The following is a 19,642-nucleotide window of genomic DNA, read 5'->3' as shown; positions in this document are numbered from 1 at the left end:
TAGTACCTAAGGATAGAAAGCATACAAACTAATCCCAAGATTTTTCCTCAATTTGATTGAAAACCTTTTTTTTTCTACACTTGCTCTTATTTCTTTTCGGTACTTGTTTAACTTTCCTCATCAAAACCAAAACAATTAAAATCCTTTTTTTTAATTCATAAATTGTCCTCAATTGATTCAACAGTCTCCCTGTGGATTCGACCCATATTTTACTGTTTTGCTACATCTGTGGTATAAGTTTTAGATCAGTGAAAACAAATAATTTTTGTTTGATTTTGGGGTTGAGTAACAACATCGATTTCCAAGCCCAAACATCGACCAACGCTACATTCTTAGAAGAAGACCGCATGAGAGATCATAAACTATGAAGCAAATTAGTATTAAATGAAGCTATTAAAGTATCAACAAGGGTTGTTGATGATGATGTTGGTCTTTCATCAAGAGTTGATGAAGGGACTAGTACTTCAAGTCAGTGTCATCCTTCTCGATCGTTTAGAGTGCCTCGATGTAGTGGGAGGATTGTAGCAAAACCTGACCGTTACTTGGGTTTAATTAAAACTAGGTCGTCATACCAAATGATGCCATTAAGGATCCATTGTCTTATAGGCAGACAATGAATGACGTAGACGAGAACCAATGGGTCAAAGCCATGGACTTTGAAATAAAGTCAATGTACTTCAATTCATTATGGGATCTTGTAGATCCACCTGAAGGGGTTAAACCTATAGGGTGTTAATGGATCTACAAGAGAAAGAAAGATGTAGTTAGAAAGGTACAGACCTTTAAAGCTAGACTCGTAGCAAAGGGTTATACCCAAAGGGAAGAGGTTGACTATGAGGAAACTTTTTCCCCTGTTGCTCTGCTTAAATCTATACGAATTCTCTTGTCCATAGCCACATATTATGACTATGAAATATAGCAAATGGATGTCAAGACAACCTTTCTAAATAAAAATATTGAAAATAATATCTTTATGTCTCAGCCCGAGGGGTTCATAGCCTAAGGTCAAGAGCAAAAAGTTTTCAAACTTAATCGATCCATTTATGGGTTGAAACAGGCATCTAGATCTTGGAATATTAGGTTTGATATTGTGATCAAATGTTTTGTCTTTGACCAAAGTGTTGATAAGCCTTGTGTTTACAAGATGATCATCAACGATAAAGTAGCTTTCTTAGTACTTTATATAGGTGATATCCTACTCATTGAGAATGATGTACGATACTTTACAGATGTTAAAAAGTGGCTAACAGCCAAATTCTAAATGAAAGATTTTGGAGAGACACAGTATGTTCTTCAGATCCAAATAATTAGAGATCGTAAGAATAGAACACTAGTTATGTCTCAAACAACTTATATCGACAAGATGTTTATTCGATATTCGATACAGAACTCTAAGAAGGGTTTATTGCCTTTCAAGCATAGAGTTCATTTGTCAAAGAAACAGTGTCCTAAGACACCTCAAGAAGTTGAGGAAATGAGGCGTATTCCCTATGCCTTAACTGTGGGCAGCTTAATGTATGTTATGCTCTGCACTAGGCCTAACAATTTTTTATGCAGTGGAAATAGTCAGTAGGTACCAATCCAATCCAGGGTTAGACCACTGGACTGCGGTTAAGAATATCCTCAAGTATCTTAAGAGAACGAAGGACTATATGCTAGTGTATGGAGCTAAGAATTTGATCTTTAAGGGATACACGGACTCTGATTTTCAAACTGACAAGTATTCTAGGAAATCCACGTCAAGATCAGTGTTCACCCTAAACGGGGGAGCTGTAGTATGGCATAGCATTAAGTAATGATGCATTGCAGACTCAACCATGGAGGCTAAGTATGTAGTTACTTATGAAGCAGCAAAGAAGGCAATTTGGCTGAGGAAGTTCCTAATGATTTAGAAGTTGTTCCAAACATGAACTTGTCGATCACCTTATACTGTGACAACAATAGTGTTGTGGCCAACTCGACAAAAACCTTGTAACCACAAATGAGGAAAGCACATTGAGAGGAAGTATCACCTGATAAGGGAGATTGTGCAACAAGGAGATGTGATCATCACAAAAATCGCTTCGAAGCACAACATTGTTGATCCATTTACGAAAGCTCTCTCGGCTAAAGTGGTCGAGAGCCATCTAGAGAATCTAGGTCTACGAGATATGTACATTGTGTAATCTAGGGAAAGTGGGAGATGTGTAATGGGTATGTGATGCCCTAGTTTATTGTATTTTTCTTTGTATTTGTAACATCCTCGTTATTCCGTGTAATGTACACTCCACTAACTAGAGTTTTAGTTCAAGTGGGAGTTTGTTGAGTTTTATGCCCTAAAACTCGTAGATAGTGAATGTAATTAAATGACTATCATTAATAAATAGTTATTAATGTTTTTCTCAATAAATGTTACTGATGTTTTATTTAATTTTGTCTTATTAATCCTAAAATCCAATAAACTAACCTTCTCGGCTGTCTTATAAGTCTTGAATTGTATGTACAGGGATCAATGTTCAAGATATAGCTTAAAAGGTTTATAATATAGGAGTAAGGTTGGGTACCTCATCCTGGTAACACTATGGATACAACTCACTTTGTATTTGAAACAAACACGGTGATCCAACACATTCGTGTAGGAGACACGCGAGTAGGGGTATCTTGAAAAATGCATTTGCACAAGACCGGACCGCGAAATAGTAACCACTAGATGTAACTCCGTTGATTAGTTAAGTTTCTATTTCAATAGGATGACCTAGGCAACTTAGTCTTACACCTGAGTATATTATGAACTCTTTTCACGAGGGATTGTCCTTTGATTTGTATGGGTGAGAGTGGCCAGTTCATTGCCCCTAATATGCCTACCATTTTTGGGATAAGATCGAGTGGGTAGCTGGGAACATAATCATACAAGATGGATTTCAATCCTTCCCAACTTCAGGGTAAGTAGATGAGTGTTCCCTTAAGTGGTGTCTCTAGGACATGAGCAAAGGGCCCTACCCTCTCACTGGCCCGAGAAGGGTTTTCGTTTAATAGTTGAACTATAAACAGGTTGCTCATTAGAGGAGCACTGGTACTTAAGGATGTAGAGGTAAGCTAGAGGTAAATCGGTAATTTGACCCAACTGGTGTTACGAACACTCGTGAAGGACTAACTTGTTGTTATTGGTCTATATCAGTGGACACAGAAACATATCTGCAGTGAGAAAAGTGCAGTTGTGGGTCTTTAGTGGAGTGTATCCACAGTTAACAAATATTGATTAATTTGGTTAATGAGTTTAGCCAATTAATCTCACATCGTTAGAGCTTCTGACCTGTAGGTCCATTAGGTCCCCTTCTTAGCTTGTAAAGGGTATTGAGGTAATTTGTCATTAAATTGAATTTGAAATGTTCAAATTCATAATTGGAAAATTTTTAATATATGTTTGATACATTTTAATATAAAATTTAATTTTAGACTTTTTTTTATTAATTTTATATATGATTCAAAATTAATAAATGAGAGAACGAAATATTTGAAAGAAGTTCAAATATTAATTTAATATGATTAAGATTCATATTGAAAACTATAAGTTAAAAATAATGTACATTGGATGCACATTAAAACTATAGGTTAAATGAGAGAAATATTTTTTAATATGATTTGAATGGGAAATTTAAATTAAATATGTGATATTTAATGGGATGATTAATTAATTGTAGAATTAATTAATTATTTAACTTAATTTAATTTAATTTAATTTTAATTGAATTGATTAAATCAAAACTATAGGTTAAAATTAATGGACATTAGATGCACATTAACACTATAGGCTATGTGAAGAGAAACCATTTAAAAATGATTTAAATTGTTATTGGTTTTTATTTATTTAATTAAATTAAATAAATAGTTTATTTAATTTTAATTAAATAAAACACAATTCTTCACGGGAGTTACTAGAGACATGGGATTACGAATCCCATGTTTCCTCACTTTCACCCTCTCTCTCTCATTCTCTTTGTATCAAAACAAAAAGAAAAAAATGGCAGTGAAGATTAATTTGATCGATGAGAAAATTCTCTGCGTTTTTTCTTCATTTTTCCTCCCAATTCCAAAAAGGAAAAAAAAAAAAAAAAAAAAAAAAAAAAAAAGAGAGAGAATTCCACAATTCTCATCTCCTCAATTTCCCTGCAAGAAAGGAAGATTTCATGTGGTGGTACCCATTCCCAATTCATACGAATTCCACAGAATTTTCAAAAGATTTGCATTGTTAGTTTTTTTTCCTTATATAATTAGGTTTTTGGGAATTGCATGCTTAATCTATTTTTTATGTTTTATTCCAATGTAAAATTGTTATGTTTTAAATGTCAATTTTAAATACGTTTAGGTTCTGTGAGGGTCTGAAATGAAACCTTCAGAGTAAAAGAAGTTTGCTTCTTCTAAGGATAAGAGTATCCAGATGAAGAAGAAAGGAAAAGGGAAGAAGAAATCCCCTGCAGAGAAAAGCACCAAAAGGAAAATGTTTCCATTGCAATGAAGAGTGGCATTGGAAACACGATTGCCTACAGTATCTTGCTGAAAAGAAAGCTGAAAAAGCAAACCAAGGTAAATCTAATTTACTTGTGGTAGAAACATGTTTAGTGGAATTTTGTCACTTAACCTAGATACTAGATTCAAGCACCACTAACCATATTTGCACTTTTCTTCAGGAAACTAGTTCGTGGACACAACTATTAGAAAATGAAATGGCTTTCAAGGTGGGAACAGGTGAAGTCATTTCTACAAAAGAAGTGGGATACGTCAAGTTATATTTCAGAGATGCTTACATTTTACTTGAAAATATATATTATGTGCTTAAAATGAAAAGGAACTTAATCTTCGTGTCTTGTCTACCAAAACATCTGTATAAAGTAAGTTTTGAAATCAATGAAGTGTTCATTAGTTCAAGAGGTGTTCATATTTGTTTTGCTAGACTTGAAAATAACTTGTATGTGTTAAAACCAACTGAAGCAGAAGTCATTTTAAATATAGAGATGTTTTAAATGGTAGAAACTCAAAATAAAAGATGAAAGATTACTCCCAATGTCTATCTTTGGCACCTTCGACTTGGTCACATAAATCTCAACAAGATTGAGAGATTGATAAAGAACGATCATCTAAATCAATTAGAAGATAGTTCATTGCCTCCATGTGAATCATGTTTTAAGGGTAATATTTAACAAAAGATCATTTACAGGAAAGATCTTAGAGCCAAAGAACCTCTAGAACTAATACATTCAGACCTTTGTGGTTCGATGAATGTTAAAGCTCGAGAAGGATATGAATATTTTGTCAATTTTGTTGATGATTATTCAAGGTATGACTTTGTTTACCTAATGAGTCACAAGTCTGAAACTCTTGAAAAGTTCAAAGAATTTAAGACAAAAGTTGAAAACTTATTTGGTAAAATTAAAACACTTCGATCAGATCGAGATGGTGAGTATATGGATTTACAATTCCAGAATTATCTAGTAGATCATGGAATTTTCAACCACAACTCACAACAACTGGAACACCGCAACAAAATGATGTTGCATAAAGGAGAAATCGAACCTTGTTAGACATGGATTGTTCGATGATGAGTTACACTCATTTACCTCAATCCTTTTCGGGTATGCAGTACAGACTGCAATATATATTTTGAACATGGTTCCCTCAAAAAGTATTTCAGAAACAACATATGAGTTATGGAGAGGACGTAAAGGTATTTTATGTCACTTCAGAATCTGGGGATGCTCGACACACGTGTTGGTGCAAAACCTTAAGAAATTGGAATGACGTTCAAAATTATGCCTACTTGTAGGATACCCTAAAGAAACAAAAGGAGGATTTTTTTATGATCCTCAAGAAGATAAAGTATTTATATCGAAAAATGCTACATTCTTAGAAGAAGATCATATTAGGAATCATCAACCTCGTAGTAAACTAGTATTAAATGAAAAATCCAGAGAAACTATAAAATCAACAAGAATTGTTAATCAAGCTAGTCCTTCAATAACAGTTGTTGCTCCATCACATCCTTCTCATGAGATGATAATACCTCGACGTAGTGGAAGGAGGGTTGCTCAACAGCCTGATCGCTATATGGGTTTAGCAGAAACTCATATCATCATACCTGATGATGGCTTAGAGGATCCATTAACCTTTAAACAGGCAATGGAAGATGTAGACAGAGATCGATGGACTAGAGCCATGGCCTCAATATGGAGTCGATGTACTTAAGTTCTATGTAGGAACTTATAGATCAACCATATGGGGTTAAGCTTATTGGTTGCAAATGGATCTACAAGAGTAAATGAGACCAAACTGGTAAGGTGTAGAACTATAAAGTCAAACTCGTAGCAAAAGGTTTTACTCAAAAAGAGGGGGTAAACTATGAAGAAACCTTCTCTCCCATTGCAATGATTAAATTTATAAGAATACATTTATCCATTGCTGCATTTTATGATTATGAAATATAGAAAATGGATGTTAAGACAACCTTTTTGAATGGCTATCTTGATGAAAGTATTTACATGTCTCAACCAGAAGAGTTTGTTAAACAGGGTCAAGAGTAAAAAGTTTGCAAGCTTAAAAGATCAATTTATGGGTTAAACAAGTATCTAGATCCTAGAATATAAGATTTGACACTGCGATCAAATCTTATGGCTTTGTACATAATATTTATGAGAAGATAGTCAACAAAACTGTAGCTTACCTAGTCCTTTATGTTGATGATATCTTACTCATTGGGAATGAGACAAGTTTTTTTACTGGCGTGAAAAGATGGCTAGCATCACAATTTCAAATGAAAGATTTAGGAGATGCACAGTACATTCTTGGGATCCAAAATGTTCAGAATCACAAGAACAAAAAATGCTAGCGACATCTTATATTGACAAGATATTGTCAAGGTATAATATGCAAAATTCCAAAAAGGGTATGTTACCTTTTAGACATGGAATTCATTTGTCAAAGGAACAGTGTCCTAAGATGCCTTAAGAAGTTGAGGAAGTGAAAAGAATTCCATATGCATCAACGGTTAGGAGCCTGATGTACGCTATGTTGTGTACACGTCCTAACATATGCTTTGCAGTTAGAATTGTCAGCAGGTTTCAATCAAACCCTAGACACAGTCATTGGACTGCCAGTAAGAACATCCTCGAGTATCTCCGGAGAACGAGGGACTATATGCTCGTGTATGGTCTAAGAATTTGATCCTTATGGGATACACTGATTCTGATTTTTAGATTGATGTAGATTCTAAGAAATCTACTTCAATATTAGTTTTCCCTCTTAATAGAGGAGTTATAGTGTGGAGAGGCATCAAACAAAGTTGTATCGCTGACTCCACGATGAGAGTTGAATACATAGCTGCATGTGAAGTAGCTAAAAAACAGTATGGCTTCACAAGTTCCTAACAAATTTGGAAGTGGTTCCAAATATGCTTCTGCCTATCACTCTGTATTGTGATAACAATGGAGAAGTTGCCAATTCAAAGGAACCAAGAAACCACAAATGTGGAAAACATATCGAGAGAAAGTATCATCTCATCAGGGGAGATAGTACATCGAGGTGACTATGATAGTACATCGAGGAGACGTGATAGTCACAAAGATAGCCTCTAAGGACAATCTTGCTGATCTATTTACGAAGGCCCTCTCGGCTAAAGTATTCGAGGGCCACTTGGTCGGACTAGGACTATGAGCTTCATAATATAGGGCAAGTGGGAGAATGTCAAGGGTATATAGATGCCCTAATTTATTGTATTTTCTCTCTGTATCTCACTGTAGTATTAGTCAAAGTGGGAGATTGTTCGGAATGACCTAAAACTCGCAGTTCGTAAATATTGAGAACATATTCTATTTATCAATAAAAGTATTATTGAGTTGTTCATTCAATAAAATTTTATTGATATTGCATTCTATTATAAAAATCCAATAAACGAATCCATGACTATAATATGAATACTTAAACTTTATGCGGAGACATAAAAATGGATCAAGTTTAAGTATATAGCCAAAATGGTCAATAAGTATATGGATGAGATTGGGTACCTCCTCCTGGTGACACTATCTGATGTGTCCCACTTTGTATACTGATACAAATGATGTGATATAAAATCATTCATGTGGATACATGCGAGTGGAGACATCCTATGCAAAGGATGTTTGCATAAGACCGGACCACGAAATAGTCACTTTTCTTTATAATGATCGTTTACTGATAAAACTGACTATTTCAAATTTGATAACCTAGGGTAACTTGATCTTAATCCTGAGCTAACTCTGAACTCCTGTTTATTCGGAATTATCCTTTTATCTACATAGGTGAGAGTAGTCCAATAGCACTACTCAATAAGCCTCCCATTTTGGAGATAAGACTGAATAGATAGCTAGGGACATAGCTTTGCAATATGGAATTCACTCCTACCCAATTTAGGGTTAGCAGATAAGTTGTTCTCTTAAGTACTGACTCCCGGTTTAAACAAAGGAACCCCGCCCTCTCATGGCCAAGAGTGATATGATTTATTAGTTGGACTATAAACTAGTTGATTAAGAGAGGATCAGTGGGAGCTTAAGGAGTAAAATGTATTTATGGGGATAAAACGGTAATTTTGATCTAGCTGTAAATACGAACAACCTATAAAGGATCGACTTCCTAATTATGGTTAAAGTGGACAGAAATATATCTATGGTGAGGATAGTGTAACTATCGAGCTATAGTGGTGTGTCTCGGTAGTTAATGAATATTGATTAATTCGGTCTAAAGAGTTTAGCCAATTAATCACAAATCGTTGGAGGTCATAATCTGTAGGTCCATAAGATCTCTCTACTAGCTCGTATCAATTCAATTTAGGGTTTAGTTAACTATATTTGATAAAATTAAACGTTTAATTTATTGAAATTAAGTGTATTCAGAGGGATTAAAATATTTAAATATTGATTTAAATATTAATTAACATGAATAGGATTCATGTATCAAATAGGTGTTTAATTAATTTAATATTTGATGTTCAAATTATTATTTAATTAATTAATTAAATAAAAAAATTTAATTTTGTAAAATTCAAATTCAGATTTGATTTTTTTTTAATTAAATATGATTTTAGTGAAAACTATATGAAATTTGAAAATGAAAAAGAAAAAAATTTAAAATTGAGAAATTGGAAAATTCCAAGATAGTGGAATTTTTCAACTTCAACATTTAGGTGCATTAATCCCAAATTGGACACCTTTCCCACTATCTTGGTGTTGATTGGAGTGTCAATCAACTGAACCAAGTAGTGCTTGCATGAATTAGCTCTTTAAAAGCTTTAGTTTTTCAGAATTGTTTAAAAAGTTCATCTCCCTTCACCTAATTGATCTCGACCTGAGATTCCATCTCTCAATCCAAGTTAGAGGATAGTAGAAAAGATCATTGTGGTGGTCTACTAGTGTTTTGAAGATCCAATTTATGGAGAGGAGTTGGTATTGAAGAGTTTCATCAAAGGTATAACATTTTGAAACCCTCTTCTATAAAAATGTTTTCTTACTTTTAAAACTCAAACTAAGTGTAAATAGAATGCTTGTTGATTCTGTTTTTTTCCAGTGCATGAATGTTTACTCCCTCAGGAGACATACTCCAGGATATATGTGCAAAGGGATTCTCTAACTTAGGGAAAAACTAAGCAATTCAATTGAGGTGGTCTTAAGTTGAGAGGGAACGATAAAGCTCTAGTGAGAGGGAGTCTCACGGCTTAAGGGGACTTGTCAAGAGGGAGCCTTGATTTTAGGAGCTTAAGAAGTTCTTCACTGATATTACTACTTAGCCTAAGTCACTATGAGAGGGATTCTCACATCTAGGAAAAGCCTATGTGAATGGTTGAGTGATTGAGCTCTACAAGAGTTGTTGTAATCAAATTGTAGTTACAGATAAGTATTATGTTGTAATTGTTTATCATTTAGATTAGTGAAGTTATCTTTCTTGGACACTCTGCCCCCTAAACGTTGGTGGTATTCACTGAATTAGGTTACCAATCTCTGGTATTCCTTTTATACGTTATTTGCATTTGATATTCTATGAAATGTTGTAAAATTATTTATAACATCGTCTAACATGTTGTAGGTATCCTCTTTATAATTTCAATAAGTTTAATTTTTGAATGGTCAGACATTGTCAACTTTTATGATGTATTCATATGAACAATGAATCAACCTTCGAAATTCTGATTAAAAAAATGGTTAATCTAATTTATACCTTAATGAAGTCGTTTGTAGTATAACTTTACCCAAGCTTTTGGTAGTCATCTGTTTCACAGGCAAGCATTGTCATAGATATATATATAAACAATTGAATAGTCCCACACCCAAGGGTGAATATTGAAACCACTCAAATTGAAACAATTGACAAAATCAAATTGAACCAAGTAAAATTTAGTTTTTACTGAAGCATTGATTTGGTTTGGTTTAAAATTACAAGAACTCAAAATTTTTTGTTCCGTTTGATTTTGAAATAGAAAATCAAACAAAAAATCAAACCAAACCATTACACAAACGGAGACATACACACATATAAAATGAAAATCAAATTAAACCGAGCATTTGCAGTTTTATTTGGTTTGATTTTATCTTTTAAATTTTCGATTCATTTTAGTATGCACATATATATAAATTGAAAATCAAATCGAATTGAATATTTGCAATTTGGTTCGGATCAAACAAATGATTTTGTTCTTTTAAAATCTTTTGTTCAATTTGGTTTGACCTCCAAATCGAATCATGAACCCGTATACCTACATCAATGAAAATAATTTTAAATATTTGGCGTCTTTATTTCTACGTACAAAGCTTTTAAATATATATAAATCTAAAAGTAAAACGTGAAAGCATGTAACATCTAAAAAGTATAGGCTAATTTAAAATTAAAATAGAAACTAAAAATAATCCTAATGAACCTTTTTTTTTCCTTGATATTCTTTTATATATTAACATATGCAAGTGGACAAGGATATATATTGATGGCAAAAATAAACAAATTGGAAATAGATTCTGATAATTTCATCCTTTTATGCAAATTTTAATTATAATAATAATAATGGGATTGCGTCATCATATATTAAATTACAATAATCTTTGTTTCTATTGTTAATTTGTTTTCATATGTTTATTATGCCTTGGCCTTTTGTATGATGAAACATATTGTTGTGGATCTGTGGTATCAGATTTGAAGTGAACATTTCATGGCGGCACCCACTTTTTTCTTCCTAACTATGAGTTATTGATGCCGCCCATGGTATTTTTATTCACTTTGGTTTAATATATATATTTTTTAAAGGAAATTACAAACCATAGATTAGCAAAATAAACTTATTACTACTCTCATTATTTCTTTTTTATTGAATTTTATGGTCTTGGTCCAATCCACATTGAGAGGATCGAATCTAAGTTGATTAATTCATTCGAGCACATTGATGATCGAGTTAAATTACATTAGCATAATGAAAATTGCATATGATATGAAAGATTTTAATGACAAAAATATATGTTTATGTGTTTAAGATTCGAGAAGCTCAATTTTTACCTAGTATGATTGAGGATAGAGTTCATGGTTTAGTTTTAGATACATTGTGTGTTGAATGGCTTTGAGATTTTTCATCTAAAATTTGATCTAGGGTAGAGTATAAACTACAAGGAAAAAAAGATTTCATGACATTTTAAAGTTGTTATAGTTAAACTACCTTTCATGATTTTTTTTCACTACAAGAATTCGGAATTTGTCGGATGTCAAAAAACAATAGAAGTAAAAAAATGTATCAACAAAGATTTTCTCGATAAAAAATTTGGGCTTCGCAAGTTCTTCGTTGGGAAAACTTTTACCAACGCTAAAATGATTTGCAGATACTATCAACTTACATCCAATTTTTGTCATCACTAAGTAAACATATCATACTTTTGTCGATACTACCTTCTTTAGCATTAGTAAGAGCATGTCTCATTGACAAACAATGTCCATCATCGTATAGTAAACAATTTTAATGAAAAAATATTGCAATGTGAAATGATTTTTAAGGTGGTTGGGAAAGTTCACTTTTTCTTGACAATTTTTTTGTTGTCAGAAAAAGGAACGTCAATAATTCTTTATTATCTCGTAAAATTTTCAATCGTTGAATCGATAATCAAGGTACGAAAAAACGGCACGCTTCATAAAACTCTCGTAATTAATTCTTCAACGATGAATGTTTTCTAGAATTTGAAATTCAAATTTCTCTCCTTTCGCGGCAGCCTCAAGCATCCCATGTACCTGCTCTGTTCTGTGCGTCGTGCCCCTTCCTCTATCTTCACATCACCCGCAATCGTTGTCCTCACCACCACAAGCAAAGGTCGACACTGAGGTGGATGGTGGCGGTGGAGCTCGATATACGACGAATTTGTTTGTGTTGGTGGTGGTGGCGGCATAGAGGAGTTTTCAAGTGGTTTTGGTGATTGCGGAGGTGGAGATTGAGGAGGCTTTACTGGAGGTGGAGCTTCCGATGTTGATAGGGGCAGAGCATTGGATGGAGTTGATGGTGGAGTTGTCGACAGAACCATCCGAGGCGACGAAGGAAACATTGGGGGTATTGATGGCAACGGAGTTACATGTGCAGGTGGAGGGGGAGTAGCAGATGGTTAAGGAGACGGTGGCAGAGGAGATGAAGTCGGAATCGTGGAATCATACGGATTTGGAGGTAATCGTTGCGGCGGTGACGACAATGGAGAACTTGGAGGGGAATCAGATGCAATGGATAGTGCCAGAGGAATAGATAAAGTGGAAGTTAAGGAGTTCGACGGGTATAGAGGAGGTAATTTTTGTGGCATCGACTGTGACGAAGTATTGCTGGCTCGAAAATTTGATGCAATGGGAGATGCCAAAGATAGAGTTGGACGGAGAAGCCAACGACGAAGATGAGTTAGGCACCACTGATGAACTAAAATTTATCTTTAGTTAATAAGAGTTATTCAACCACCTTTGTATTGTCTCTTCGATATTTTTTCTCATCTATTGGGGTATGTTTTGCTCTATTTGGTATACTTATAAATAAAGTAATCTATGAGGAGGAAAAAAAAAACTTCAATAAAATTACCTTACTATCAACAACAAATAATTACTGAAATTATAAACGGGTCAAATCTATTATCATAGTTGTCATCTAAACTAATAAAGTGGTTAGATTTAAAATAGTTCATACAATTAGAAATATGAAATTAAGAACAAATTTCAATATTCAAATATCATGCTTCTTAGATTGTTGAACATACTATTATCATACGTGTTAGAGATTATCAAAATTTCATTATTATAAGTTCAATAGAAACTTCAAACCTCATGTTACAATGGAATATTCAAATGATATTATACTACCTTGAAAAAAATATTGCGTATATAAGTATTGATAAATTCAATGTATTTATTAATTGTTTATTATATTACGTCGTATATTCAAGAAAATTTGTGTTTAAAAAAAGCAAAAATCGATGTTTGATTGACGAAGAAGAAATATTCGAAAACATAACAAATTTTATTATTGTTGTTTCTTTGTTTTTTTCTGCTTTTTAAGGCAAAAAGACAGCAAAAGAATGATTTGAGATAAAATGCAAATTGCTCTATTTATTTTTTTTTTAACTCAATACATAGAAGGCTCAAGATAAAATAATTGATTTATATTTTTCATAGAAAATATTCCATTTCAAAAAATAATAATTTGACTCTGTTTGGTAATCATTTCGTTTTTTTAAAAAAAAAAATTAAACTTATTTTCTATCATGATTTGCATATTTCTCAAGTACAAGAATTCTTAGCTAAATTCAAAAAATAAAAATAAGTTTTTAAAAACTACGATCTTGTTTGGTGACTATTTCATTTTTTGTTTTTGGTTTTGAAATTGAGCCTATTTTCTCCTTATTTCTTACAATAATTTGCATCATTTTTATACCGATTCTCTGCACAATTAGAAGTATATGTGCTTCTTAAGGTATATATGTCATGTCTTTAAAAAAAATTAAGGTATATATATTTGATTAAGAGGCCGGAGGTCAAAAAATTAGATATAAATTTAAATGCAACTTGTATTTCATGTGCTTTTCACAAATACGTTTGGTAGTACATCCACAAATTAATCCTAATGGAAACAATTTTTCATAATATGTTTTATAATATATTTATAAACCTTAAAACTAGTCGTAATTACTCACTAAATATTGAGTTGAATATTATTATTAATTAATTAAATTTATGAATATGTTCATGATAAATTATTTTAGTAATTATGATTTAATATTCTCATATATATGTATGTATATTTACAGACGTGAGTTTACGATATGCATTTACGATATTCTTATTAAAACTTGTATCATTTTAATAATTTTGAGTTTTAAATTTTTGTATTCAAAATTTAGATGGTGCGAAAATTAGATGAAAATATTGTTTCTAATTTTGTACTTTTTAGATCATAAAACTCGAAAATAACTTTAAAATCACATTTGTCAATTGCATATTCAGTAAACTTTTTGAAGCTACTAAATAGTTTCTTAATGTTCTACCACTTGAGCTATATATGTTCGGGTTGATAACTTAAAAGATTTATGGTTTGTTTGAAATATATTTTCAAATGTTTAATTAAAAACAATAGAGTCAATTTTTAAAGAAATTGAAATTTTTATAACTACTCAAAAAACAATTTTAATCCATTTTTATTCAAAGTATTTAAATAAAAATAAAGTTTTTAAAAAACATTTTTTTCTCAAATAAATCCAAACAAGTTCAAACAAAAACAAATCTGTTTTGAATATTTTCTCAAATTTTGATAAAATTTAAGAGAGAGAGAGATTTGAGCTAGGCTCAATTAAATGAAGTATTTTGTGGGGGACAATTTTCTAAAATATATGAAAGAGACAAAAAGGCGAATTTGTAGGTCAATTTCCAAGAAATATTCGACAAGAAAAATTGAGCTACTATTTATATTTTCTCGTCAAAATAAAATGTTCACACAACTAAATGTTAAGAAAATAAAAGTTTTTTTTCTCATTCCTTAAAAGAAAAATTATATAACCTTGGATTTATAGAAGTTCTAGACTAAATCAAATCAATATGCTATTAACCCATTTTAAAATTAATTCTAACTTGATTTTCGTAAAATTTCAATACACATTCTAAAGGGTTTTTTAAAAGAAAAAACAAATTAAATGATTGAGAATATACGAAATGGTAATTGTTTCAAATGACAAAACTGCTAAAAATATTTTTAAATATAGCAATATGTCATTGTCTACCAGTGATAATAGCAATGATAGATATTGATAGACATCTATCAGCGTCAATGAGATATCTATTAGTGTCTATCATTATCTATCATTAATAAATTGTGACATTTTGTTATATTTATAAATAAGTTGACTTATTTTACTATATTTAAAAACAACCCTATATAAAATCACAACCTTTAGATGTTAAAAGCAAAATTAGAAATAGTTAAAGAGACCATGAGTATAATAATTTAGTCAAAAATTGCAACTGCAATGGAAGGGAATTATCAAAAAGAACATGTGGGATTTAAAATCTCTCTCCCACTTGCTTACCAGGGTTAGGAGTTGCTCACACTTTCCCAAAAGAAAAAGAAATATATAATTCTAGAAACTATTATATTTGTAGCTAATACACCCTTGTTATTGAAAATGTATTTAATAAGTTTTTAAACTTTAAATTTTGAGTTTAACAAATCTACGACAAATAATATTGAATTTTGAATCTCCTAGAACATTATGACCCTATTTGATAATCATTTAGTGTTTTATTTTTGTTTTTGAAAATTAAACCTATTTCATTCACATTCTTACAATGATTTGTATCTTTTTTAAGTACAATAGTTGAATTCTTAGTCAAATTCCAAAAACAAAAACAATTTTTTGAAAGCTACTTTTTTTAGTCCTTAAAATTTGGCTTAATTTTTTAAACAATTGCTGAAAAGTAGATAACAAATGATGAAATTTGGAGGTGAAAGTAGTATCAATAAGCTTAATTTTCAAAAGCAAACACAAAAAACAAAATGGTTATCAAATGAGGCCTAAATTTTCAAGTTAGATTATATCTAAACGTTTCGTGAATCTTAAAAAGTCTGAAACCGTAAAGAACTTACTAGACACGAAATTGAAAGATCAAGATTTAATAATTGTACATAAAAATCAAAGTTTAGCAATTTATTAGACACATTTTGAAGTTTAAAGACTTATTTGATACAAAATATTAAGATTAAAAACCAATGAGGACACTTTTTAAGTAAAATTTAGTGACTTGTTTGACACAAAACAAAAATTCAAAGACTAAATTTGTAACTTAACTTAACCCAACCATCTATGTGTACAAAAATACAATATAGAAAGTCTCAAGTATTATTTGACATAATCAAAGATAATCTAAAATTTGTTTTTATTGGACAAAATGATTTTAGGAAAGTTGAAAGATAAAAATTATCCTCTTTTCTTCAACTTGTCTTACATATATATATTCAACATATTTAGGAAAGGGGAAAAAGTGTGTGTATTGGTTTTCTCTAAACTACATATTAATTTTATTAAAGATTTGAGTACAAAATTTTAATTTAGTAACAACTAGGAATTAATTTCTGTTTAAAACCCTTTCACCATCAACTTTAGGGTTTTGGTCTATTATCCATTCATATCATAGTGATTTTTTCTTATTTCAATTTTTAAAAAAATACTGTTGTATTTTTAAAAAATATTAACATCAATAATATGGAATAAAGATTCAAATTTTTAATTTTAGAAGTAGAGACGTATAATAATACTCAACCATGCTCGAACTACACATATATTAATTGAGCCATAAAACATGCACACTTCTAATTAGAAAGACGAAAATACGATTAAGAAGTTATATGTTTAATTTGGTTTAAATTATATATGTTTCGGTCTATCTTTTCAATCTCCAAACTTTGATTGCTGTTAAAGTATATAATCTAGAATATTAGATCAAATAAGATTTAATTAAAAATAAATTTAAAACTCACATATACTTTTATTGCAAATAAGAGAGATTTCGACCTAAATTTTCACTTTAGTGCGTGATATCGCATTTTTAATATCTAAAAGGGAAAAAATATATTTAATTTGGTTTCAATTTAGTAATTTTTTCATTGAGATTTGATTTTTGTTTCTATTTGTTCTCTTGATTTTAAGATTTGTACTTTTAACTTCGACCCTTTATTAAATATTTATTTTCTGTCTTTAGTGTTAATGTATATTAATTAATTTAAAAAGCTAAAAATTTATTATTAATTAAGTTTCATTATTAAAATTAATTTTAATTTTTTGTTTCCTAATTATTTTAAATTTAAATAAGAAAAGTATTTAAGTGCATCCTGGGTAGCATCTATCTTTGTGCATCCCGTCAAATTGTTTAATCATAACTTATCATGTGACAAATTTTGTTTTTTCCCTTTTTGAAATATTTTAACTTTTTTTATGTGAGTGGTGAGAATGAATGCAGAAAAATAGGTGCATCCTGTATTACCCTTCAAATAATATACAGTAATGGTAATAATTGAAAGTGAATATTTGGTGAAAAATCGAGGTTAAAAGTGTAAATCTGGAAACTTAGGGACCAATTTATATTATGTAATTTAGAAACTAAATTGAACTCAAACTCAAAACATGAAAACTAAAATGGTAACATTTTGAAACATAGAGACCAAACAGAAACTATATATAACCAATCTCTGAAACTAAAAAGACATGTTTTCCTATATTAAAAAACTTTCATATAAATTTTAGTTAAAGAGAAACAAAATAGATAACGATTACCCTTTTAAACAAAATAGATAATGACTATCTTTTATTTCTCGTTTCGCCCCACCTGATCAACTCAATCCACGTCATTTGAATTCGAACCGTACCGATCTCGTTTTCCGGATCATCGAAATATTTTATTTAAAGAAAACCCTAGTAGGCTCTAATTGGTCAGCAAAAACGACATTGACAGTTGAGAATTTAGATCCCCACACCCCAACTCACCTCTCTATATCACATCATCAGCCAAAGCCGCCCCTTAGCCTCAAACATAATTCTTTGACCCACGTGCTTTATTTCTTTTTATTGTGGTCCTTCCATTTTTATATAACCACCAACTTTGTATATTATAAACTTTTCATACATATCATAGAAAAACCCTTCCTTATTTCTCTCTCTTATAAAAAGGGTTTCTCATCTTTCCTATTTTGGTCACAAATTCAAAACCCCTCATTGCATTTTTGTATAGTATATCCCCAAAACCCCATTTATCCCAAAAAAAAATGTCAATTGTTAGTGATTTGTTTGGTAATTACCAAGAAAGTTTCTTGTGGAACAATAATCACAATGAGAGTTTTATTTCCGGAGAAGAGAGTTCATTTGACTTCAATTACTTGAAAGAGATGTTGTTTGATGATATGTTTGTCGAGGTGGCCGAAGGAACAACGTCGTCGGATTCGAGCTCTTGTTCATCTCCGGTGGTGATGCAAGTTAAAGAGGAAATAGAGGAAGAAGGGAGTTTTAGCGACGACATCGTAGTGCAAGAAGACCAATCACATAAGGAGGAGAGGGTTTATCGAGGGGTGCGGAGGAGGCCGTGGGGGAAATATGCAGCCGAGATTAGGGATTCGACTCGACAAGGTGTGAGGGTGTGGTTGGGGACATTTGATAGTGCCGAGGCGGCTGCATTGGCGTATGACCAAGCCGCATTTTGCATGAGAGGAGGGCTAGCTACGCTTAACTTTCCGGTCGAGGTTGTTCGAGAGTCGCTCCGAGAGATGAAGTATCGATGGGAGGCCGGGTGCTCGCCGGTCTTGGCGCTTAAGCGGCGCCACTCGATACGGAGGAAGAAGATGGCTGAGGTGGAGAAGATGGAGAAGAAGATGATGAAGAAGAAGAAAACTGTAGTTGTTTTTGAGGATTTAGGTGTTGAGTACTTAGAAGAACTTTTAAGTTTGACTTCTTAATTGTGGGTCATTAGGGATGATTAATTCTTTTGCCCTCTATTCTTTCCTTCTTTTCTTCATTTTATAATAGCTAAACTAGTATCAATAATCTTCTATAGATTAAAAGTTCAAATTCTCATGGGTGTAATATTCTATATCTATTTATTATAAAAAGAAAATATCATATCATATCTCATGATTTTTTTAATTAGTTTTATCTCTACTCTATCAAATATCAGAAAATTACCAGTTTGTGAAAATTATATTTTATTTTTATCATATACATTTTCAATTTTTATAGTTTAATAATATGTAGGATAGAGGTTTGGAACTTCAAACATATTGATTGAAAGTATATTATTTATGCCAATTAAATTATTCTCATATATGTCTAAACGTTACAAAAAAAAAAAATATATATGGTAACCAATGTTGTAGCATAAGAACAAGTGTGAGAGTGTAATTTTGAAAGGATTAAAACCACTTTTGAAAATTTTAAAATCACCCTAATATTGATAATTATTTGAAATTAATTTTGATAATATAAAAATTAAATTCAAAAGTATAAGATTAAATATTAAATTAATTTTGTGCGATTAAAATGAAATGATTTTGGATACGACAAAAGTCATTTTAAAAATTTTAATATCATTCCTAAACATGCACTAAATTGTTTTG

General features: G+C 31.4%; 1 protein-coding gene across 1 annotated transcript; it reads left to right on the top strand.

Moving 5' to 3' along the window:
- Nucleotides 1-18,251: 18,251 nt before the first annotated feature.
- On the top strand, nucleotides 18,252-19,099 carry LOC120087059 (ethylene-response factor C3-like). The gene has a single exon (XM_039043904.1). It carries the CDS (start codon nucleotides 18,302-18,304, stop codon nucleotides 18,983-18,985), a length of 684 nt encoding a protein of 227 aa, XP_038899832.1. The 5' UTR covers nucleotides 18,252-18,301; the 3' UTR covers nucleotides 18,986-19,099.
- The last annotated feature ends 543 nt before the right edge of the window (nucleotides 19,100-19,642 follow it).

The sequence above is a fragment of the Benincasa hispida genome, chromosome 9, assembly GCF_009727055.1.
Source record: "Benincasa hispida cultivar B227 chromosome 9, ASM972705v1, whole genome shotgun sequence".
Classification (NCBI taxonomy): domain Eukaryota; kingdom Viridiplantae; phylum Streptophyta; class Magnoliopsida; order Cucurbitales; family Cucurbitaceae; genus Benincasa; species Benincasa hispida.
Note: the sequence above shows the minus strand (reverse complement) of the source record. Positions and strands in the feature narration are given on the sequence as shown.

Coding starts and splice junctions, on each gene's coding strand:
- LOC120087059 (XM_039043904.1), top strand. CDS start 18,302: ATGTCAATTGTTAGTGATTTGTTTGGTAATTACCAAGAAAGTTTCTTG.